This window comes from Panthera pardus, unplaced genomic scaffold (assembly GCF_024362965.1).
Source record: "Panthera pardus isolate Hobbes unplaced genomic scaffold, ASM2436296v1 HiC_scaffold_20, whole genome shotgun sequence".
In the NCBI taxonomy this organism is placed as follows: Eukaryota; Metazoa; Chordata; class Mammalia; order Carnivora; family Felidae; genus Panthera; species Panthera pardus.
In genome coordinates, this window is record NW_026526766.1 from 19,218,416 (window position 1) to 19,243,364 (window position 24,949).

At 42.6% G+C, this 24,949-nt stretch overlaps 1 protein-coding gene across 3 annotated transcripts in view; it reads right to left on the reverse strand.

Annotated features, from left to right (window-relative positions):
* Positions 1-295: 295 nt before the first annotated feature.
* LOC109275364 (guanine nucleotide-binding protein G(q) subunit alpha) overlaps positions 296-24,949 on the reverse strand; it is a 315,365-nt gene continuing 290,711 nt past the window's right edge. For all 3 annotated transcript variants that reach the window (XM_019463549.2, XM_019463550.2, XM_019463551.2), the window contains exons 6-7: positions 19,683-19,836; positions 296-5,640 (exon numbers count right to left, since the gene is read on the reverse strand). In XM_019463549.2, the coding sequence (XP_019319094.1) occupies positions 5,450-5,640; positions 19,683-19,836 (345 nt within the window). In that variant the 3' untranslated portion in view covers positions 296-5,449. The remainder of the gene's footprint in view (positions 5,641-19,682; positions 19,837-24,949) is intronic.

The following is a 24,949-nucleotide window of genomic DNA, read 5'->3' on the forward strand; positions in this document are numbered from 1 at the left end:
GTGTATCTACAAGGTTTTTGCCACCTAAATTAGGTCAAGTTTAAAAAAAATGAAAAATGCTGTCCGTAGGACTATTTCCACTGAAGGAGAATAAAATCTGATTATATACAGAAGGGAAAACACTTTCTGTGTGTTTGCATAGAAATTATTAAACCTGGACAAGGCATATGTAGTATAAAGTGTTTTAGGAAAGGAAAAACTTAGTCCAAAACTCCCTAGAATACAAAACATTCTGGAAGAGGCTTAGGCAACTTCAAGAGAAGCAAAACTCAAGAATGAATACTGTAGTACAAAATTATGGCCAAAAATACTGTATTTTTAACCAGCAAGATCATTGGGGCATTATTATACAACATTAGGTGTTTTTTTGCAAAACTAGTTCCCATCCCCAAACAATAGACAATACATGCATTTGAATGACATTTTAAGAACAGTAAATAGGATTCTTTTAAATACTGCAAGTTAAAAATGTTTTCTGACAAAACTCCCTAAATACATAGGTCTAGTAAGGGTTTCCAACATGATGACAGGTGAGGAATCCAGCAAGAAGTTGTATTTAGAGTATTTGAGAAAAGAAATCTACCAAAAACATGTGTTTAAGTCAAAGTAACCGGAACGTTACACAGCAATTTCCATCTCTTTCTAAACTGGACAATATTCTAGTGAAGAATATTTTCTTCCCTGTTTTTTTTTTTCCTACCTATCAAAGCTTATATGAAAGTCAGAATTGCTTTATCGAAGTAAGATCCAATTTTGCCCAATAGGTGTTTTTGAAACTTGTAAATGTCATTTACTATTGGGTTGGAATCCTATGGAGAAATGGAAGATACGTGATAAGGGAGGTAAGAAGGAAATTACTGTTTGAGCACCTACTATGTGCTGGGTGTGTATGCATACTTTGAACAGATGATTCTAGAGGCAAGAGTATTATTGAAAGGTCATTGGAAGTTGGGAAGACAGCAATGAATGGGTTGTTACTCTGTGAGGAAAAACAAATGACAAGTTTAGACTCTGTACTAAGTATTTACTAAACAGCAGGTGTCTGGCTCGAAGAATTTCTAACTAATCACATACAACTAAGCCATTTCTTGTCCTAATTTGGTGGAACCAAAATGAAACCCCAAACACGTAGTCACCAGGACAGACCTATTAACGCTACATATGCTGGAAATATGTGGAGACAGATAAACAGACACTATTGTTAAGTTTTAACTTTTGTGTGTTTCTAACCAAAGACAGATCTTTGGAAGAACATAGTAATGAATACCAAGCACACCTTGTTTGTATCAATTGAGATGTTGTCAATTACCAATTAAGTGGTTTTAAACCCTTATTTAATTTTAAGAAGAGGAGCAATATACATTACAATACTTGGGTACACTTTATTTTTATATGGGTTAACATTCTTCTATATTTCATTTCATTCATTTTTTTGAAAAACTGAAAACAAAGGGAAATTGAGGGTAATTTGAAGGTTATTTCCAACCAATATCTGAGTCTTGCAGTATCTCGTTATACAGCCCTTTCTTCCCATTATTTTTTTTGCAAATAAGTCGTTTGACCCAAATCCAGCATAAATAGCTTTTTACCAATTCCTAACTTAAGACAACTAACATTTACAATCATGTGGCAGTATAAATTTTAAAATTACAGTTCATACACCTTGACAATCAAGATAGTCTAAAGTACAAAAAGTAAATTGTCCTTTAGCTGAATTACCTTTTTGTAATAGGCTTGCTAGTTAATCCACAAAAAAAAAAAAAAATACAAGTTTCAGGTGTTCTTTGAATACCTTTTGTAGATGTCATATGCTAGTAAACAACAAATGCAGGTTCCTAAGATTTTTTTTTCCCCCAAGTCTATTCATGACATTCAACAGAGCTCTTCGTATGAAAATGTTTTTTTAAAAAAACAAAAACTTCGAGGGGATTTATTGACTTCTGAATGGGTGTGTTATTTCCCTTTGTTTCAAGAGATGAGGCACAGACTTCTGGATTTAAGCTCTGTAAGGCATAGTACAAACCTCCAATTTACAAATGAGGAATTCTCTGTGGGTTTGGAACTGCCATGTCACGCAAAAAAAGGGAAAAATTATCTGTAAACTGGTACACTGCAATGTGGTGAGTCATGAAATGGCTGCTTGCCTTGGTATGCTGAAGAAAGGTTTTTGTGGTTTGTGTTTTTGTTTTTGAATAAGACATGCCCAAGTCACCAAAAACTGGCCACAGGCCTCCATTACCTGGAGCATCAATGGCAGGAGACAAGTGGCACACGCTTCTAACGCTTGCAATCACAATATAATAGAAAGCATGAGTAAACTTTGTTTTTTTTTTTTTATACAAAACTGAAAAGAATCCCTTCCCACCCCTAGCCCCTTCAATAAAACCCCAAAGAAACAGAAAAAAAAATCCTTTAGCTTCGATTGACTAGTGTGGATACAATTAGGTTTCCATGCATCGCTGCAGCGAGGGTGATCAATTTCTTCCTTTCTCAAGAGAAAGGGATCTTGTCATGCACCCTCCGGCAAACAGCGAAGCCACCAACCTCAATTCTGCATAGCAATTCCATTCCAATTTCATAAAGACAAATAGAACAATCTTTCCCTGTTTGCTCAACTTCTTCGAGCTTTGAGATCATGTTTAATTGACTACATCTACTATAGCTCTATTAAATAGAATATCTTGATTCCCTAAAACTGTAACACTTAGGATCTTGTGATGAGGTTTTCTCTATACACACTGTAGGCCTTCAAATGTTATTGTTGACTTTTTTCTTCTTTCTTTTCTTTTTTACTTTTTTCTTTTTTTTCTTTTTCCTTTTTTTTTTCTTTTTTTTTTTTCGTTTTTTTTGTTTGTTTTGTTGTTTGTTTTTTTTTTTTTTTTTTTGCTGCACCAAATTTAAGATTGCCCTTTCAGGCAAGCAGTGGTCTCTAGCTGTTAAAACATTTCCTTAGTGGATCACAATAGCTTCTAAAACTGCCTTTCTAATAAAGGCCATCAGAGAGGTAATACTAAACTGTGCATTTGCCAAATAAGAATATGAATCGTATAAAAGCTCATATTCCAATCCTAGGTCAAATGGCAAAAGTTCTACAAAGTTGGTTTCCATGTTTGTATAAAAGCTCCGACTGATTTTATGTATTTTGCTATGAAATTACCTTTGGGTCTTATCAGTACACCTCTACTCAGGAATGTGCAAATGATTTTATACAGCACGATGCTAGTACCGCTCTGTACGATAGTAAGGTTTTTTTTTCTTTTCTAAATGGAAAAAAAAAAATATCCCTAGTCAGAAATAAACTGACCAATTTACATTCTCCTCTCTTAAAAAAGTAAATAAAATAACATTATTCAAAATGTGAATTAGCTATAAGACATACACTTACATAGATACATATCGATACAGCACATTCAATCTGCCAAAAAAAAAATTAACGATTACAAAGCCCGTATGGATGCGGCAATGGCAAGAGGTGTACGTACAATGACTAGAGCGTTCAGAATTGCACTAGCCCTACAGGCAGTCTGGTTCTCAATTAAATTAGAGCTGCTTTCCGAGCAAAGTGAAAAAGTAACTCGTGGTGTTTGTGGCCGGGAAAGGAAGGAGAACATCCCACTACGGGTTAGTAACCCTGGTTCTCCTCCAGTAAAGCCATTCATTTTCTCTTGCCTTCATTGTTCCCCAAGAGTTGACGGATAGGGGAGTCTGGACTTGTGCCAGCTAGTATGATACTTAAAATAAGACCAGTGTCGCGGCCTAATTCTTACTCCCCAGCAGGTTTAAAATAATCTTTATTTCCTTAAATCGTATGTCAACTCAAGCTGCTGGACCGAAGCTCATCAATACAGGTGCTGTTTTGTTTTTTGGGTTTTTTTTGCATTTGTTGAAAAATTGCACATTGAGAACTCCAATGATCTCTCCTAAGAGGTTTAGTTACACAAATGCATGTTCTATAAAACACCGAGGGGTTAACTCTTAAGGAAGTCTTGTGGACCTAACTCAAATTCAACTTAATCGGTCACCGGTTTAAAAAGTTCACAAAGGGGGTAAACCAGCAGTAACATCGGATTTTGCAAATGAAAGGTGTCCGAATACTTGAATTACGTCCTTGGCAGACCTACTTGACCTTAAAGAAACACAAAGGGTAAGACCGGCTTTAAAGGAAGAGACAGAAGCAGATTTCATGTTCTATCACAGAAGACACTATTTTACATTGCTGATTTGGACACTCAACACGAAACGCACACTAAATGTGATCTCGAGGGCAGAGAAAAGAATGGACCATGCCAGTCAGATTGGCAGTTACCTATTCTTGGGCAACTGGTGTTTCAGGTGGATTCTCAGCCAATTATTTAGGCCTCACACTCTTACTCTCTTCCATTTGTGAGACACTGGCTTTTACCTCTGAAATTTTTACTACTTTACTTTGACAAAAAAGCCAGCTTTGGCAACACATACCCATAATACATTATGGCCCAAACACTAAGGGGGGAAAAAAAAGGATGAAAATCTGAACCAAGGTGGGGAAAAATGAACAACCTAAGAAACAGGTTCTGGATAGCAGCCATTGGGGTAATGTAGTGTCTGTTGGGCATATACATATATATAGAAAATGGTTTTTTGTTTTTTTTTTTTTTTTTTGGCATCTGCAATTTAAAGAGAGGGTAAAAAAAAAGTAAGGGTGGAAGGACCATGGCACATGGCGTTAAAAAAAAACAAAACTGTGGTCTCTGTTCTTGCCTTACTGTCTGTGCATATTTCTCTCAGCAACCAAGCTATGGCTGAAGGTAGGAATCCAAAAGAAACGACCCTTCACTGTAAGCCGGGCATCCACCCTCCTAGCCCAAAGTGAGGCAAGATCATGTACTGATATAAAAACAACTCTATATGTGTATCCAGAGCAATACATTGAAAACCACAGTATTAATACTTAGAATCCTTCAGCAACACTACAAACCGTTTAACTTAAGCTGATGCCGATGGCTTAAATCAAATGGCGCTGTCCTGTCGTTGGAGAGAAAAACCTGGCCAAGAATGGAACTAGGATAAAGGCCGTTGTGACCCAGGGAAAATCAGGATGAGGGCAGGGGGTGAGGAAAAGGGCAATCAGCTTTGTTTTCCTCAATAGAAAAGAAAAAGAGAAAGAAACCACTCTTATCTTGGTGAGTGCATGACTGAGAATTGAAAATACATTGAGTCACAAGGTTTTTGCCTAAAAAAAAAGACAGCGAGGAAATGTGCTGGGACCGTACTTCAGCATCCTGTTTTTCCTCTGAATAGTTTAAATAAAATCATAATATTTACTACAAACCCTGTGGACACATTCACACAGAGTCCGGGACGGCAATAAATTAGTATTATGCAAATGGTTTTCCACAGAAATCCAGTCCCTCTTGTACAGCTTCAACAGCCCACCGGGGAAGGGACGGGCGGTACTGAGGAGGCACAATTAGACCAGATTGTACTCCTTCAGGTTCAACTGGAGGATGGTGTCCTTGACGGCGGCAAAGACAAAGCGGATGTTCTCGGTATCTGTGGCGCATGTGAAGTGGGAGTAGATAATTTTGTCACTGTCAGGGTTCAGGTCCACGAACATCTTCAGGATGAATTCTCGAGCTGCCTGGGCATCTCTCTGGGGTCCTGTTGGTCAAGGGAAGAAAGGGACGATTTGTCAGCGGATCTGTGTGTGCCTATAAGCAGTTAAGTGTTCACTGGGTCGGTAACAATGCCACGGGGAGGACGCTTGCACTGCAGATTTGATCCGTTATAACCATCTTCCCCAACTCGAGTATGTGCAACTGTTCCTCTTTGGCATGTTATCTGACCATCCACCCGTCTGCCTGTCCGTCCATCCACCCACCCACGCACAAGGTGTGGTTAGGCGAAAAGAGGCAGATGGCTTGAATGCTAGGTGAAGTTTCGCTCTGACTCCTTACGTGACAGGGAGCTACTGTAGGCCCTTCAGGAAGGGAGGGGCGGAGAGCTTACTACTACTGGACTGAGTTACTTGTATTGGTTTCTGCCACACAGTAAGCATCCATACAGATAGAGCTGCCTTAGGCTCTCCTGTCAATCTGCCTCCCAGGGGCCCCTCGCCCCTGCTGTGGATCTTTTTCCATTCTCCAGACTGAAATCTGTTTCAGAATAGTTCCTGGGGCACCTGGGTGGCTCAGTTGGTTGAGCAGCGGACTCTTGGTTTCAGGTCATGAGCTCCGAGCTGACAGTGGGGGGCCTACTTGGGATTCTCTCTCTGCCCCATCCCTGTTCATGCTCACTAGCTCGCTCGCTCTCTCAAAATAAATTTGAAAAAAAAAATCTTAGGTCCACCTTCAATTGTGCTCTGCTACCTAGCTTCTGGATTGCTGGTGTTTCTGGGCAAACTACATTTACGTAGTATTCAATTCACTATGTGTGATAAGAGAAAGACTGGTGTATGTTTCCTTAGCTTTATTTGGGGTGTCTTCCAGGCTGAACACTCTTCTAGATGCCTTAAAACAGGACTGCAATGTATTTACCAGGGTATGGTAAAAGTTTAGCTTAAAATTTTGCCATGAGGGGTGCCTGTGTGGCTTAGTTGGTTAAGCGTTCGATTTTGGCTCAGGTCAAGATCTCGTGGTTTGTGAGTTCGAGCCCCACGTCAGGCTCTGTGCTGTTAGCTTGGAACTGGGAGCCCGCTTCATATTCTGTGTGTGTGTCTCTCTCTGCCCCTTCCCTGCTCGTTCTCTCTCAAAAATAAACATTAAAGTCTTTAATTTTTTTAAGTTTGTTCACTTATTTTGAGAGAGACAGACCCAGTGAGAATGGAGGAAGGAGAGAGAAAGAGAGAGAGAGAGAGAGAGAGAGAGAATCCCAAGCAGGCTCCACACTGGCAGCACAGAGCCTGATGTGGGGCTCGAACCCACGAAACGGTGAGATCATGACCCGAGCAGAAACCAAGAGTCGGTCTGCTCAACCGACTGAGCCACTCAGGAGCCCCAAACATTAAAATCTTAAAATAAATAAATAAATAAATAAAATTTTGCAATGCATTCTTAGATAGGGTGCCAACATCATAGGCAACAAAAGAAAAATTGGACCTCATCAAAATTTAAAAGTTTTGGGCATCAAAGGACACCATCAAGACAGAGAAGAGACCACCTACAGAATGGGTGAAAATACTGGCCAAACACATAGCTCATAAGAGGTTAACTTCCAGAAAATAGAACTCCTATAACTCAGCACCAAAGACAATCTGAATAAAAAATGGGCAAAAGGGCCTGAATAGACATTTCTCCAAAGATATATAGCTGGCCAACGAGCACAGACAGGCTCAACATTCTTAATCATCGGGGAAACGCAAATCAAACCCACTGTGAGCTGTTATTTCACATCTGCCAGAATGGCTATAATAAAAAGAAAAAAAAAGGATACAGTATGGGCAAGGATGTTGAAAAATCTGAACGCTTATGCATTGTTGGTGGGAACGTACAACGGTGTAGCTGCTGTGGAAAACAGGTGGGTAGTTCCTCCCAAAGCTAAACATAGATGACCAACTGGCCGGCAATTGTATTCCTAGGTATGTATATCCAAAGGAATCAAAAGCAAGGACTCTGGGGGGCCTGGGTGGCTCAGTCGGTTGGGCCTCCGACTCTTGATTTTGGCTTAGGTCGTGATCTCACAGTTTGGGAGATCGAGCCCCTAGTGTCACTGTGCTATAGTGCATAGAGCCTGCCTCAGCTGCTCTTTCCCTGCCCCTCCCCTGCTTGTGCTCTCTAAATAAACTTAAAAAAAAAAGGGGGGGGGGATTCTATTAGTTACTTAAACAATGAATTTCACTGTCGTATTATTCATAAGAACCAAAAGGTGGAAAGGACCCAAGTGTCCATCAACAGAGGACAGAAAGGAATGGATAAACCAGAGGTCGGAGACACACAAGGGGATGTTACTCATCCATGGACAAGTTATGATGGCTGCCACAACACCCATGAACCTTCAAAACATGATGTTAAGTAAAATAAGCCAGACCAAAGAACACATCTTGTATGACTGCACCTATAGGAGGTACCCAGAATAGGCAAATTTATAGAGACAAAGTAGATTAGAGGTTGGCTGGGGTGAGGGGGAAGTGAGTTAGTGCTTCAGGGTCACAGAATTTGTTGGGGGTGAGGAAAAAGTTTTGGGAACAGTGATGGTGCACAGCATTGCGAACGTAATTGTCACTCAACTACAGGCTTTAAGATGATTAAGAGGACACATTTTAATGTGTAAGTTATGGTAAAATGGGACTTCAAAAAGCCCTGAATTGTAGCTTTAAATGGGTAAATTACATGGTATGTGAATTATAGGTCAATAAAGCGGTTTTAAAAACTTATTTAATAGATCCTGACAAATGTATTAATTTAAAATTTATTGTTAACTAGGTAGGTGTCTTAACGTTACTATCGAGTACCGAGTGTCCATCATAGTCTTTGAGGCCCATATATGTACATTTCCCCCGTCTTTTCCATCCTAAGAAAGAAGGACGTCCTGCTATAGCCTTCTCCTCCACTTCCTTCTGACAGGACCATCTCAAGATCCACACAGCCTCCATTTTTTCTGTCAAGATTCTTGTTATCTACTGGTTGGGATAAAGAAATCTTGGAAAACTATACTGAGGGCCTGACTACTGCTTCCAACAAAATGCATCGTGGATTTTAGACGGCCAACTTGAAGACTTTTCAAAAGGGCCTGATTGCAGATTGGGGATTACCCCTATGAGTTTACATCTAACCCTGCCAGAAGGAGGAGAGAAAGAGCCATGAAGACAAATGGGTTATTCCCACTTGAACAATGACCACAAAAGTAATGTTTGAATTTTTGACTTCAGTGACCAGAACTGAAATTTTTGTCAGCAATTAAGAAGGCTGGCATCATAATGAAAGTGCCATAATAATACTATGATTATAATGTCCTGTTTTTCTCAATGTACTATTAAGTTATTAATTCCACAGCAGTAATAGAAAATATTTAGAACTAGGACTAATACACTGTTGGGGTTGGAGAAGCTTCCCATATAAAGGAACCCCAGCTTTCTGGTTTGTGAAGGAAGTTCCCTTTGGTTTTGTATATCTATCCTATTTGAGAAAAAAGGGGCTATTTTTTTTAAGCCCTCAGAACTAGACTCAAGTTCAGTGACGATCACTTGCAGTGTGTTAAGTTTTTAAGCATAAATTAAATTATTTGAATAAACACAAACTACAAAGAAATCCTTACAGACATCCTAGCACGCACAGAGGACCAGAGTCTCTCTGAACAATTCTGCAATTCACGTCCATGTGGAAACGGTAATTTCTCTTTCTGAAGAGAAATACAGAAATGGCACTCATTATGATTAAGACCTTGGAAGTGCAGAAATGTGGAAGTGTGAAGTTCATAATACTATAAACATGTTTGTTATAAAAACAGCACTGCAGAGTAGGCCTAGAATTTTTTTCAGTTGTAGCTCATCTTACAAGGGCTTTGTATGCAATGACAGCTGTGTTTGCTTTGTGAATAAGTGTCTTTTTTTTTTTTTTTTCTTTTTCCATGGCTAAGTCGCCTGTGTGCCTTACGTGCACGTTGGGGGAGGTTAACGGTAAAAACCGTGTTCACGGTTTAAAACCTTCTCAAGGCGGGCGTGTGGGAAGGAAAATGCTTACAGTGATGGGGGAACCCAGGGAAATTTACTGGATGGAGGAGATAGGTAAAGAGAGGAGGATGATGTGGCAAAGAGAAAAAAAAAAAATTATCCCAAACAGCTGTTGCAGAAAAAAAAGTCTTGTGCTGCAGAAAAATAAAACCCACATGTGGCATGCTGTGGGCGCTGTGCTGAGCAGTTAAGCCTTGGTGGCTTTGCTCTGTGGGGTAGGCTGTGCTGTGTTTATCCCCTGCCGTCCTGTATGCAAGCACATCAGGTTTGCAGGTGGCCACGTATGGGGTGGGGTGTCATTTCTTACCTGCTGATTCTCATTGGATTACGAGAAAAATTAAGAGAGTCTCTTCTAGGGGCGTCAGGCAAAGGTGTGTTAAAGTGTAACCAGATGCTTCGTGCCCATCTGATTCAGGCAGATCTGGTGGTTAAAGACTAGTCTGTTGTTGTTGGAGACCAGGTTAGCTACGTGTGAAGTTTCCTTCCTTTCTTCTTCTTTTTTAAATGTTTATTTTTGAGAGAGACAGACAGACGGAGACACAGAATCTGAAGCAGGCTGTCAGGCACAAAACCTGATGCGGGGCTCAAACTCCCGAATGGTGAGATCGTGACCTGAGCCACCCAGGCAGCTCAAGTTTCCTTCCTTCTATAGTTTCCTCAGGAACAGTGAGGGAGGGATAGGGTTGATGAAATTTGTAACAGTGCCAGCTAGTGGCAAATGAAAAGGAGTAAAAATGGAAACACTGTGAAAGGCTAGCAAAGTATTTGTTTTTAAAGGCACAATAAAGCACAGTAAAGTACTTGGATAGGGGACAGGAACACACTGCTAACAAACTAGACAGAGGACTGTATCTAATACCTGGTAACATCCCCAAAGTTTCTATTTCAATGCACCAACCTTTAGAGTCTCACACACATTTGAGAAGGGAAATTCAGTTCACCAAAGACGCAACCTTGCCCACTCTGCGAGCCAGCACCGTACCAAGTGCACGTGGGATGAAAACATGAGAACAACTCCATCCTTGATGTGCTTGTATCTTCTCAGAAAGCTATAAAGCCAAACTGAATTTTTCGTGTTTTGAAGACATCACCTTTCTGAGGGAGCTTTTAGAAGTACAGAAACAATGTCGAACTGATAGCCACTGTACATCCTATGTCAATAACGTAATTTAAAAAATGGCGGGGGGTGGGGCGCCTGGGTGGCTCAGTTGGTTAAGTGCCCGACTTTGGCTCAGGGCATCATCGCACGGTTTAGGAGTTTGAACCCCACACTGGGCTCTCTGCTGGCAGTGCAGAGTCCACCTCGGATCCGCTGTCTCCCTCTCTTTCTGCCCCTCCCCTCCCAAACAAACTAAAAAAAATATTTAAAAAATCATCTGTTATATCCACCTATTGATACATCTTTGTAAGAGGTTCTTGCAGGTTTGTGTTCTTCTCTGTGCCACGTATCCCGCTAAGTGACTTATATATGGTTCTATTCAATTATTTACTATGAAAAAGAAATGGAGTCGTTGAATAGACATGTCCAAACCTACAATGCAAGTGGCAGGGCTGGAACTCTGTGACACTCAAAGCTGTCCTCTTAACTACTATTCATGTAGATCTGGGTGTGTCACACTTTCTCTGTAATGCACCACAGAGTTTGGTTCTGGTCCAATATGGTGACATAGGAAGACCCTAAACTCACCTCCTCTGGGACACGTGTTATCTACACCTACTGATAGAGCAAATCTTCTTGAAGAACTGAGGATCGACTGAACAGCTTCTGCACAACCAAAGATGGAGAGACCGCACAGAGAATGGCAAGAGAGATGGAGACACGGTAATGAGGGGGATGTCCCCCCACAACGCTACCAACGGCAGGGGGGAGGGGATAGTACTGAGGGGCTGTGGGCAGACCTGTCTATGGGCCCAGAAAACAAGCTGTGGGTCAAAAGGGTAACTAGAATGTAGAGGGACCAGCCCTAGAACCTGCCAAAAGACGGGGGTGCTGCTGGCACTCTCTCCTGGTCACAGGGGCTGGGGAATACCACAGTTGATGTGGCCTCCACCATGACAGGAGTAGCGTGTGACTGCCATGGCTGGCCTGCTGCCTCAGGGAGGCCTGGGCCCCTAGCCCATACCAGCCCCAACTGTCCCACCTGGGTGGCCCCAGCACCAAGCACACGGGCACATCCCTGGTCAATGCTCACTAGAGTTTTAGCCAGCACACCAAGAAGACACAAGAACAAAGCACATCAGAACACTCCAGGTTCCAACCACTTTGGCTATAGCAGCCCTGCCAGGGCACCACGCTCTGGAGCCCTCTGGGAAGTACCCTGGAATGCCTTGAGACCTGTACCCTCTCTTGGCTCCGGCCATTGGGCCCTCTGTGTGGACTACCCTGGGACACTCTGGCTTATACCGACTTGAACTTCAACTGTCCTCCCAGGGCGTCCTCTGAGTGGAAAGCCCTGGAACCACTCCTGTGCCGACAGCCCCAGGACCCCTGGCTTGAACCTATTTCCTCTTCAGTTGTCTTGCCTTCAGATTTAACTGTCCTGCCAAGGCACCCTCTGTGTGGAAAGCCCCGGGATCCCCCAGCTTGCACTCATTTCAGAATTAACTGTTCTGCTGCGGTGCTGCCTGTATGGAGAGGCCGGCTATACCACCAGGGCAACCCCAGCATGAGGTGCTCCGGAATCCCCAGCTCATGCCAGCCAGAGCTCCTTCCAAAGTCAGCAGGCACACACAGTCTACGCAGGGGACGACGACGTACAAGACTATGCCATCTCCTGTAGCTGTTCCGCCTACTTCATGGAAACAGACGAAGAAAGTCAAACACAAAGAGGAGACAGAAGAATATGCTCCGAACAAAAGAACAAGACAAAAGCTAAGAAAAAGACCTAAAGTGAAATCAAGATGAACACTAGGCCTGATAGAGTTTAAAGTAACGGTCATAGTGCTCGCTTTGGCAGCACATATACTAAAGTAAGTGTCATAGATGCTGCAGAGGATGTGCAGAAACGGGAACCCTCTTGCACTGTTGGTGGGAATGCAAACTGGTGCAGCCATTCTGGAAAACAGTGTGGAGGTTCCTTAAAAAAATAAAACTAGATCTACCCTATGACCCAGCAGTAGCACTGCTAGAAACTTACCCAAGGGATACAGGACTGCTGATGCATAGGGGCACTTGTACCCCAACGTTTGTAGCAGCACTTTCAATAACAGCCAAATTATGGAAAGAGCGTAAATGTCCATCAGCTGATGAATGGATAAAGAAATTGTGGTTTATATACACAATGGAATACTACGTGGCAAGGAGAAAGAAGGAAATCTGGCCTTTTGTAGCAATGTGGACAGGACTGGAGAGTGTGATGCTAAGTGAAATAAGTCATACAGAGAAAGACAGATACCATACGTATTCACTCTTATGTGGATCCTGAGAAACTTAACAGAAGACCATGGGGAGGGGAAGGGGGAAAAAAAAGAGAGGGAGGGAGGGAGGCAAACCATAGGAGACTCTTAAAAACTGAGAATAAACTGAGGATTGATGGGGGGGGTGGAAGGGAGGGGAAAGTGGGTGATGGGCACTGGGTGTTGTATGGAAACTAATTTGACAATAAATTTCATATTAAAAAAATGAAAAAAAATTAAGCATCATAAACATGCTCACTGCCTTGGACGGAAGACTGGAAGAACTCCGTGAGAGCTTTAACAAGAGGAAATATTTTTTAAAAATCAACTAGAATTGAAGAATACAATAAAAAAGGGAAAAATACACTAGAGGGAATCAATAGTAAATACGTGTATGCAGAAAAGCAAATTAGTGATGAAGAAGACACGGTGACAAGCACATATGCTGAACAGTAAAAAGAAAAAAATTTTTAAATGAGGATAGGTTAAGGGATCTCTTGGACAACATCAAGCAAACGTACATTTGCATTATAGGGCACCAGAAGGAGAAGAGAAAGGGGCAGACAGCTTATGTGAAGAGGTAAAAGTTGAACACTTTCCCAACCTGAGAAAAGAAACAGATATTTAGGGTCAGAAAGCACAGAGAGTCCCAAATAAGATGAATACAAGGAGGCCCACAAACACAATAATTAAATGTCAATGGTTAAAGAGAATTTTAAAAGCAGCAAGAGAGAAGCAAAAAGCAACATACAAGGTAAACCCCATAAGTCTCTATCACATGATTTTTCAGCAGAAACATGGCAGGCTGGAAGTAAGGGGCATGATATAGTCAGAGTGCTAAAAGGAATAAAAAAACCCTACAACCAAGAATACTCTAACCAGTGAAGTTATCATGCAGAATTGAAGGAGAGATACTGAGTTTCCCAGACAAACAAAAGCTAAAGGAATTCATCACTACTCAAATGGCCTTACAAGAAATGTTAAAGAAATTTAGGTGGAAAAGGCTATAATTAGAAGAAAATTATGAATAAAAAGATATAAAATGAGAGAATATTTACATAAAATGTGGAGGGGGAAGTAAAAAAGTTCTCTTAGAATGTGTTCAAACTTCAACGACCGTCACCTTGACACAGACTGCTATATACTTAGGGTGTTATATGAATCCTGTAACTGCATGCCCAAAACCTATAATATAGATACACAAAAAATAAAAAGAAAGCCAAGCATAACACTACAGAGAGTCATCACAAGAGAACAAGAGCAGAAGAAAGGAACAGAGAAGAATTACAAAAACAACCAAACAAAACAATTAACAAAATGGCAATAAGTACCTACCTATCAACAATTATTTTAAATATAAATGGTCTAAATGCTCCATCAAAAGACATAGGGTGGAGGAAAAAAAAAACATGACCCCTCTAAATGCTGCCTACAAGAGACTCACATCAGACCTAAAGACACATACAGACTGAATGTGAACGGCTGGATAAAGATACTCCATACAAATGAAAGTTAAAAAAAAAAAAAAAAAGCTAGAGTACCAATACATATATCAGATAAAAAATACATTTTAAAACAAAGGCTGTAACAAGAGACAAAGAGAGCATTATATAACGATAAAGGGGTTAGTTAACCCATCAAGAGGATAAACAAATTGTAAATATTTATGCACCCAACAATGAAGCACCTAAATACAGAAAGCAAATATTAATGACATAAAGAGAGAAACTGACAGTAATAAAATGATACTAAGGGACTCTGAAACCCATGTACATCAATGAATACACAATTCAGGCAGAAAATCAACAAGGAGACCATGTCTTTGAATGACATATTAGACCAGATATAGAAATTCTATCCAAAACCAACAAAATGCACACGGGACATTCTTCAGGAGACAAGTCTCAATAAATTTAAGAAGATTAGAATCATATCATGCATCTTTTCTGACCAGAATGGTATGAAACTAGAAATCAATAGTAAGAAAAAACCTGGAAAAAACCTAAACACAGAGGCTAAATAACATGGTACTAAACAACCCATGGGCCAACAAAGAAATCCAAGAGCAAATTAAAAAAATACATGGAGACAAATGAAAATGAAAACACAAAGTTCCAAAATCTTTGATATGCAGCAGTTCTAAGAGTGAAATTTGTAATGACACAGACATACCTCAAGAAACAAAAATCTCAAACAATCTGACATTATACCTATAGGAACTAGAAAAAGAACAAAAAAGCCTGAGATTAGAAGGAAGGACATAATAAACATCAGATCAGAAATAAATGAAATAGAGACTAAAAAAATAAACAAAATTGATAAACCTTTAGTCAAACTCATCTAGAAATAAAGAGAAGTAACAACCAACCACAGAAATACAAAGGAATGTAAGAGACTACTACAAAAAATTATATGTCAATAAACTGGACAATCTAGAATAAATTTTTAAAAACATACAATCTTCCAAAACTGAATCAGGATGAAATAGAAAATCTGAACAGATCAATTGCTAGTAACAGAATGGAACTGGTAATCAAATAAGTCCCAACAAACAAAAGTCCAGGTGGTTTCACAGGTGAATTCCACCAAACATTTAAAAAAGAATTAGTATCTATTCTGAATTGACTATATCCATCTATTACAAAAATCAGAGAGGAAGGAAAGCTTCCAGATACATTCTACAAGGTCAGCATTACCCTCCTACCCAAACCAGTCACAGACACTACAAAAACAAAAAACAAACCCAAAAAACCCTACAGGCCAATCTCTCTGATGAACTTAAATGCAACAATCAGCAAAATATTAGCAAACCACTTTGAATAATACACTAAAAGGATCATTCACCATGGTCACATGGGATTCCTTCCAGGGATCCAAACAAAGGTGGTTCAATATTCACAACCAATCAATGTGATACATCCCATTAACAAAATGAAAGATAAAAACTATATGATCATCTCAAGAGATGCATCAAAAGCATTTGACAAAATTCAACATCTGTTCATGATGAAAATCCTCAACAAAGTTACCTTAGAGGGAACATACCTCGACATAATAAAGGCCACATAAGAAAAACCCACAGCTAGCGTCATACTCAATAGGGAAAAACATTTTCCTGAAGATCAGGATGTCCACTCTCACTACTTTCATTCAATACAGTACTCCAGGTACTAGACACAGTAATCAGACAAGAAAAAAGAATAACAGGCATGCAAGTTGGTAAGGAAGAAGTTAAACCGTCACTATGTGTACACTGCATTTTTTAATAAAACCTTTATTGTTTTCATTTTTAGAGAGAGCAAGAGTATATGCATGGGAGAGGGACAGAGGGAGAGAGAGAATCCCAAGCTCGGATTCTCAGGACTCAGGGCTCCATCCCACGACCCTGGGATCATGACTTGTGCTAAAACAAAAGTCAGTCGCTCAACCAGGTGCTCCTATACACTGTATTTCTTTACAGAGAAAACCCCGAAGACTTTACAAAAAACTACTAGAAGTCATAAGTAAAGTTTCAGGATACGAAATTAATACACAAAAGTTTGTTGCGTTTCTATACACTAATGACGTAGTAGCAGAAAGTGAAATGAAGAAAACAATCCTATTGACAGTTGAGCCCCAAATAAGAAAATACCCAGGAATAAAATGAACCAAGAAGGTGAAAGATCTGTACTCTGCAAACTATAAAACTGATGAAACAAACTGAAGATAACACAAACAAATGAAAAATTTTCCATGCCTATGGATTGGAAAAATTAGTATCATTAGAACATCCATACTACCCAGAGCAATCGACAGGTTCCAGAAAATCCCTATCATAATACCAAGAGCATTTTTCACAGAAATAGTACAACCAATCCTAAAATTTGTATGGAACCACAAAAGACCCTGAATAGCCGAAGCAATCGTGAGGAACAAGAACAAAGCTGCAGGTATCACAATCCCAAATTTCAAGATCTACTACAAAACTGTAGTAATCACGGGGCGCCTGGGTGGCTCAGTCAGTTGAGCTTCCGACTTCGGCTCAGGTCATGATCTCACCGTCTGTGAGTTCGAGCCCCGCGTCAGGCTCTGTGCTGACAGCTCAGAGACTGGAGCCTGCTTTGGATTCTGTGTCTCCCTCTCTCTCTAACCCTCCCCCGCTCATGCTCTGTCTCTCTCTCTGTCTCAAAAATAAAACACTAAAAAAAAAATTAAAAAAAAAACTGTAGTAATCACACTATGGTACTAGCACAAAATCATATACATAGATCAATGGAATGGAGAGCCCAGAAATAAACCGATGCTTATATGATCGATTATTCTATGATGGAGGGGGCAAGAATACACAATGTGGAGAAGACAGTCTCTTTAATGAACGGTGCTGGGAAAACTGGACAGCTACATGAAAAATAATGAAACTGGACCACTTTCTTCCATCACATACAAAAATAAACTCAAAATGGATTGAAGACCTAAATGTGAGACCTAAAACCATAAAACAAATGATACGTTTGATAAGGGTTGAATATCCAAAATATATAAAGAACTTACACAACTCAACACTAACAACACAGTTAATCTGATTAAAAATGGACAGAGAATCTGAATAGACATTTTTCCAACAGGTACATAAAAATTAAAACCACACCGAGATATCACCTCACACTAGTCACAATGGGTAAAATAAAAACCCAAGGAACAAGTGTTAGCGACGATGTGGAGAAAAAGGAACCCTTGTGCTCTGTTGGTGGGAATACAGACTGGTGTAACCACTGTGGAAAACAGTATAGAAACTCCTCAAAAAAATTTAAAATAGAATTACCATATGATCCGTAATCCTGGCAAAAGTGAAAACAATGTGAAGACACACATGCACACCTATGGTTATAGCAGTATTGTTTACAATAGCCAAGATACAGAAGGAATGTAAGTGTCCATCAATAGACAAATGGATAAGGGAGATGTGTGTGTGTGTGTGTGTGACACACACACACACACACACACACACACACACAGGAATACTATGCAGCCATAATAAAAGATGAGACATAATAAAAGACAAATGGATACACACACACACACACACACACACACACACACACACACACAGAGGAATACTATGCAGCCATAATAAAAGATGAGACAGTGCCATTGAGACAACATGGACGGACCTAGAGAGTATAATGCTAAGTGATGTAAGTCAGAGAGAGACAAATAGTATATGATTTAACTTGTATGGAATCTAAAGAACAAAACAAATGAATAAACAAAAGGGAGAAACAGACCCATAAATACTAAAAACTGATGGCTGCCAGAGAGCAGGCAGATGGGGGAGGTGGGGAAAATGACAAAAGGGGGGTGGGAGATTCAGGCTTCTAGCTGTGGAATGAGGTCCAGGGATCACAGGCGCAGCAAAGGGAACACAGTCAATGGTAGGGAAATACAGTCACCAATGCTGTATGGGGACAGATGGCAGCCACACTTGTGAGCACAGCACAACATACAGACTTGTCCAATCACTACGTTGTACACCTGAAACTAATGTAACGTTATGTGTCAACTATACTTCAATTAAAAGAGGGCCAGAGAGTAAATATTTTAGGTTTTGTGGACGAGTCTGTCACAGCTACTCAATTCTGCTGTTAAAAGCATAAAAACTGTGTGTAAATGAACGGGGTGTGGCTGTTTCAATAAAACTTTCTTTATAAAAACAGGTGGCAGGCCACAGTTTGCCACTCTTCATCTAGACTCCAGTATGTATGGGGAGATGTGCGTGTATCCTGTCATAAAAGCTCTTTCGGGCGGTGGCTGTGACTCTTTGACTTGTTTCAGAGTGGCTTGGTGTGGATGCATTTTGTTACCGGTCAACAAGTATTTCTCGGAATGGCTGGGTGTCCTATCTAGTCACTGACGATTTCACACTCTAGCTGGTAGGCAAGATCTGTTTATAAGGAGTGCTTATAAGTAAGGAAATAATGCAAAGCCATTGGTGTACTGATGTGGGTGTTATGGATTCTAAGCACTACAGGAAGAGTTCAAGGGGCTGGTGCCATCCCGAAGGATGATAGGATTGCATCAGGCCATGCAGCACCTTCCCCCCTCCCCCAAATAAATATTTGCTAACACTCGCCATGTGTCAGGTATCATGCTAAAATGTCGTACATATGTTATCTCTGTTAGAGCCTGTAAGACGACTGCATGAGTTTGGTCCTACTGTTCAGAGAAATTAAGTGACTTCATCATGGTTCTAGCAATACGAGGTGTCAAAACTTGGATGCCAACGTGGGTAGAGTGATTTCAGAGCATGGGTTCTTGTCACAAAACTGTGTTCTCTTTCCATAGAGAGGCAAGAGCCAGCTGTTGCCGAAAGAAAGAGCCAACTGTAATGATTGATACATGATTGGTCAAAACTGTGGGGCTGTTCCCTCTTCTGATACGCTTATTTCAAAACATGTAAGTTGCTTTCTTTGGCTATAACTTTCAGCATTGTCAGGGAATTGAAACATTTCAGGTGGTTACGGGGCAAGGCCAACAATAATTTGTACTTCATCAATCACACATGCACAAGGCAGCAACAGTAAGCTGCTGCGTCAGCTCTTGCATTGCTTGGGGGGCAAGACGGATCCCCAGCTACTGGGCTGGCTGAAAAGCACTGACTTACCATCATATTCTGGGAAGTAGTCAACTAGGTGGGAATACATAATTTTCTCCTCTAGAAGATCTTTCTTGTTTAAGAATAGAATAACCGAGGAGTTCTGGAACCAGGGATATGTGATAATTGTTCTAAAGAGTGCTTTGCTTTCCTCCATTCGGTTCTGAAAAAAAAAAAAAAACCCATCAGAAAAACAAGGCATGAATTATGTGATTACTCAATCTGTGAAGTGTTTGTTTTGGAAGTCCAACGCATCTTCTGTACGCATTCAACTCTTGTAGCCTAGGGCTGGACTGTAGTTGCTGTTATCAGGATTTACATGCAAAAGGTTCATGCCTTGCGTTGGCTCCTTTATTAAGTAAACTCTCTGGTTGACCAGCAGGTGACCAGCTCTTCCTCCCACAGACATACTCACCTCTAAGTCATTCCCCCCCCAGGTCACAGACAAAGGCAGATTTGGGAGGTCCTCCTTTCTCTGGGGATATAAAAGCCTTGGTGTATGAGAACACGTCTTCCTGGACACACAGGTGATTCTTCCCAGCCCCCTGATTTAGTGCTACGTGTGATGACCGAGTTTCTGGCAATGAAAACACCTGCCTGGGGTTGAGCCTCCCTCCACTGCTCACGGGGGGTGAAAATGCCCTCTAAGTCACCCAGCAACCTATGGGTGCCTGGTGGTTTAAGCCAAAGCATCCTATTCCCATGGCAGCCAGCTTGGTTCAGGCCCACATCACTTGGAACTACTTGTCTCTGCTTTATGGTCATGAATTTACCTAAGCAGTTCAACGGGTCCCATCAACCCCAGGACTTTTTCTGGGAGCTCTGGAAGAGAGCGCCTTGATTTCATGGATGATGAGTCAGGTAGCCTCGGGAATTTCGAGCAACCGTCTTGAAACAGAAAAAGAAACCAGGTCCTGCTCACCTGGTTTTAACTCCTTGGTCAAACCATGCCTGAACTTGGTTCTGCCTCTGGATTTTCAGTAACATCAGCCAATTAGTATCCTTTGGTTTTTAAGCTAGTTCGAGCTGTGTTTTTTTGGTATATAAAATACTTGCACAGTTGATATATCTGGATACACCACCCTCCCAAATTTCTAAAAGGAGATGAATGAACAAATATTTCAGGGCTGACCATGAAGACTAGGAGTTCAAGCTGTTAGTATTTTCTCCTCAGAGTCTGCCTTCCTGATGTAGAAGGTTCCCTAAGTTTCCGAGCGCAGGGTTACAAAGGCCAAGCACACTCTTATGCATAACCCTTTGACTGTAGTTCCAGGAAATCTCCAGGAAACCCGGCTCACCAAGGAAAATTTTCTAGATCCTGAATATGTCTTGCTCTTTCCGTCAAGTGTGCCAATTCAAATCAAGTTGGAAAGACACGCTTTGCCAAAACAGATCTTTACCAACTCTTGTAAACCCCACGATCGCCAATTTCTTCAACCTTTAAAACTTCATGCCTATTGAAATATTTAAAAAATTTTTTTTCAACGTTTTTTTATTTATTTTTGGGACAGAAAGAGACATAGCATGAACGGGGGAGGGGCAGAGAGAGAGGGAGACACAGAATCGGAAACAGGCTCCAGGCTCCGAGCCATCAGCCCAGAGCCTGACGCGGGGCTCAAACTCACGGACCGCGAGATCGTGACCTGGCTGAAGTCGGATGCTTAACCGACTGCGCCACCCAGGCGCCCCATGAAATATTTAAATACTGATGCACCACGGGTCTGATACAATGAAAGATGACGTCATGGCTCAAGGGGCAATGTTTATTTCACTACATATATTTCCCTTTTATATAAATTACATACATGTTTTCTAAAAACAGTATTTTTCTATCTATATGCCTTTTACTGATTACCATCACCAGTGGTAAAATTTAAAACCCTGGGAACAGTATTTACTGAGAAATGGTATCTCGGAGCCTGGGATTTTATAGGCTGAAAATTTCAGGACTGACGGATAGCAAAGGCCCTAATAAGAACTGAAAGAATTTTTAAAAAATCTAAAGAAGATTAATTCAATAGTGACATCTCTGATGCGAGAGTTACTTTTTTTTTTTTTTTTTTTCCTTAGAGCTAGAGAAAATCTAGACAGGCATACTGTGGTCCTTACAGAAGCCCTGTTTACAAGGTGGGTATGTGCACACTGGCATCAACCAGTGAGTCTCCATTAGAAATAGTTCTTATAGTTAGCATTCTCAGGAGGGAGGGGATGGAATCCCCAGGGACAGGCTCTCTTTGGGCCTTTCTGGTTGGAATCCTTCAAAGGCAAGGGGCTAGATGCTTTGAGAAGACAGGAAAAGGGAGGAGCGGTCCAGGGATCTAAGAGTTTCAAGACTGAACGGGCTGGAGCTCCCAGGCTCTGGGCGGAGTCTGCTGGGAGGGGACCCTGCACCAGCCTGCAGGATAGCGGCCAGGATAGTAGACCCAGCCCAGCGCCGTGTTCCAGAGATGCCTTGCCTAGATGGTTGTTCCTGTGCCCGGTGCAGCTGCACTCAGGGCCACTCTGGAAGCAGGGCCATTGATCGGGCTGCTTCCCTGAAGCTTTGCCTGTGCGTGCAGCTGGGGGCTGCTCTTTGCTACTTGGCTGGAGCTTCGGATTCAGGGAAAAGCTGCACACCAACCAAGGGGGCAGCTGACCAGCAGCGTCAGTAACACTGTACCTTTGACTCGGGTCTACAAACTCCATCTCAGCACGGCCCCGGGAATCTGTGTTAACTCAGCCTCTGTGTGCAGGCTCAGCTCTGCGAAGCACGGGGCTGCAGAAAGCGCCTTCGCCTTGATGTATGTTACCAACAACCAGGGGACCCTGTTCAAACGTGGATTCTAGGGGCACCTTTGTGGCTCGGTCCATTAAGCACTGGACATCGGCTCAGGCCCTGATCTCACGGTTCGTGAGATCGAGCCCCATGTTGGGTTCTGCGCTGACAACGCTGAGCCTGCTTGGGATTCTCGCTCTCTGCTCCTCCCCCACTGGCACTTTCTCTCTCTCAAAATAAATACAAACAAACAAACGTGGATTCTGATTCAGCACAGGGTGAGGCCCGAGGTACTGCGTTTGCAGCAAGCTGCCAGGGGAGGCTGCTGGGATATGCACAGCACGCTGCTGGGGCTGCAAGGTGCAGAGGGCTTACAGAGGCAGGACAGCACCAGATTCCATTCTTGCAGCGAGAAGGGCAAGTCCTGTGATGAAAACCTAACCACGCCACCTTCATTCTTTTTATTCTTCCCAGTTAAGATCCAGACTTCACGCAGTAAGTTGCTTTTCGTTCCATGGTGAAAATTCCTTATCTTCCCCCCTCCTCCGTGCCATGGGGGGGGGGCGGGGGTGGATATCTACAAATCTACACATCAAAGCCCCTCGACTAAATCCTAAATGAACTAAACGAGATTTGCATACACCCATGCTTCACAAGGCAGTGGAACCTGCAGAAGATGAGGCCTCATCCACTTCGTTCTGTGAACTGCAACCTGGGAGGGGACAGTGTGGGCCGGGAGGCTCGGTGGCACTAACTTTTTAGTGATTTGCTCGGGCCTGGGGTTGCAAGGAGGAGAACAAAACAGCAACGTGGGAGGCCTGGGCAAGGCCGACGGGGAGAAACAGTGCGGTTTTGTTCACCTCTAAAGACGGGTTCAAAGGCAGTCTTGGGGGAGGGGCACGTCACACTCCCCTGCTCTTGGGGTCTTAACCGGCTGAGTCAAAAGGGACACTAGTAAAGGTTTTACTGTTCCAAACACGGGGCTCCTTGCTAACGGGGGGGCCTGGCCTAGGCCTAAGACCGAAAAAGACTCTGGACTTCCGGTCACCCCCACCCACTACTCTAAAGCTGAAAGCAAGTGTCCTTCCCAGTGAAGTGTAACCTGATGCAGGTGACAAAGCTGGAATGCAGGGAGCAAAGAGCGATGGGCCCACCAGGTCCTGCCTGGTCTCTGCAGCCCCACGGGGATGGGAAGAGACACCTGGGGACAGGCAATGAGTGCGCTCGGTGGCCGGTTGGTCTCTGTGCAGTCACCCTGACCAATGTAAGTGTGGCCCAGACCACACTTGATATAGCGTCAAAGCGTTTCTCCAAAATTCAAATAGTGGAACCCTAACCCCTGACGTGACGCTTTTAGGAGGTGGAGCCTTTTGGAGCTGATTAGGTCACGAGAACTGAACTCTCGAGAATGCAATCCATGCCCTCGGAAAAGTAAAATCCTCACCCCTAATGTGATGATGTTAGGATGTGGGGCCAACAGGAGGTGAGTGGGATCAGTGCCCCTATAAGAGAGATGCTGGGGAGCTCCCTCACCCCTCTTGCCCTGTGAGGACACAGGGAGAAGACAGTCCTCTGTTAACCAGGCAGCAGGCCCTCACCAGACACCACAACTGCTCTCGCTTTGATCTTGGACCTCCCGGCCTCCGGGACTGATATCAACGGTTGTTGTTTATAAGCCATCCACCTGTGGTGTTTTGTTACAGGAGCCCAAAAGAGCTAAGACAATGCCGATTGGGTGAGTTACTATTTCCCCCCTCCCTGCCCCCTCCGGGCTGGCACCCATCCAGGGGCGGAGTCTTAAACTGAAAAGCACTCGCTCCTACCTGGGGCCCTGGGAGGACAGGCTACCGGATCCCCGCTTTGTAATCACAGGCAGCAAAGTGTGACCGCTGAGTGTCTTCTCTGCAAGATCATCCGAAAAATCCCTGTCCAAACCACCAGCCAGGGGTCTTACACGCCCAATCTTCAGTACTTCCAACTGATCCTCGAGAACCCCAATCTCCAGAAAATGCTGTTTTACGCAACCCCCCTGTTAACACAGGACTAACGCTGCCTCCAGGGAAAGGCCCTGAGGTCCTCATTCCGGCATTCACCACTTAGCACAGCCTGGCCCTGCCGCTCATCTTCCGTCTGAACTGCTACGCGAGTCCTCTTCTCCACAAAACCGGGCTCCATGTCACAGCGGTCACACAAGGGTGGCTGACCTGTGGCCGCTAATGCAGTCCTCACTGGTAATCCTTCAAGGCCCAGATCAACAGGACTTGCCCCAAGAAATCCTTCCTGAGCTCCCCTGCCCCCTTGGATTGGCCTGCCACCCTCACCCCTGCACACACAATTCCTGGACACACACAGCATTTGCTAGAAGCTGGGAATGAAGGGGTGCTGGAGGGTGTACAAAGAGAGGAGGGATGGTGCGCGCGTGCTTACGGGTCCACGGGATGGGCCCGGAAGAGTGGTAAACGCAAGAGGTTAGGGTCACACGAGAAGGAAAGGTCTGGAGGAGCAAGACTTAAAAGCAAAG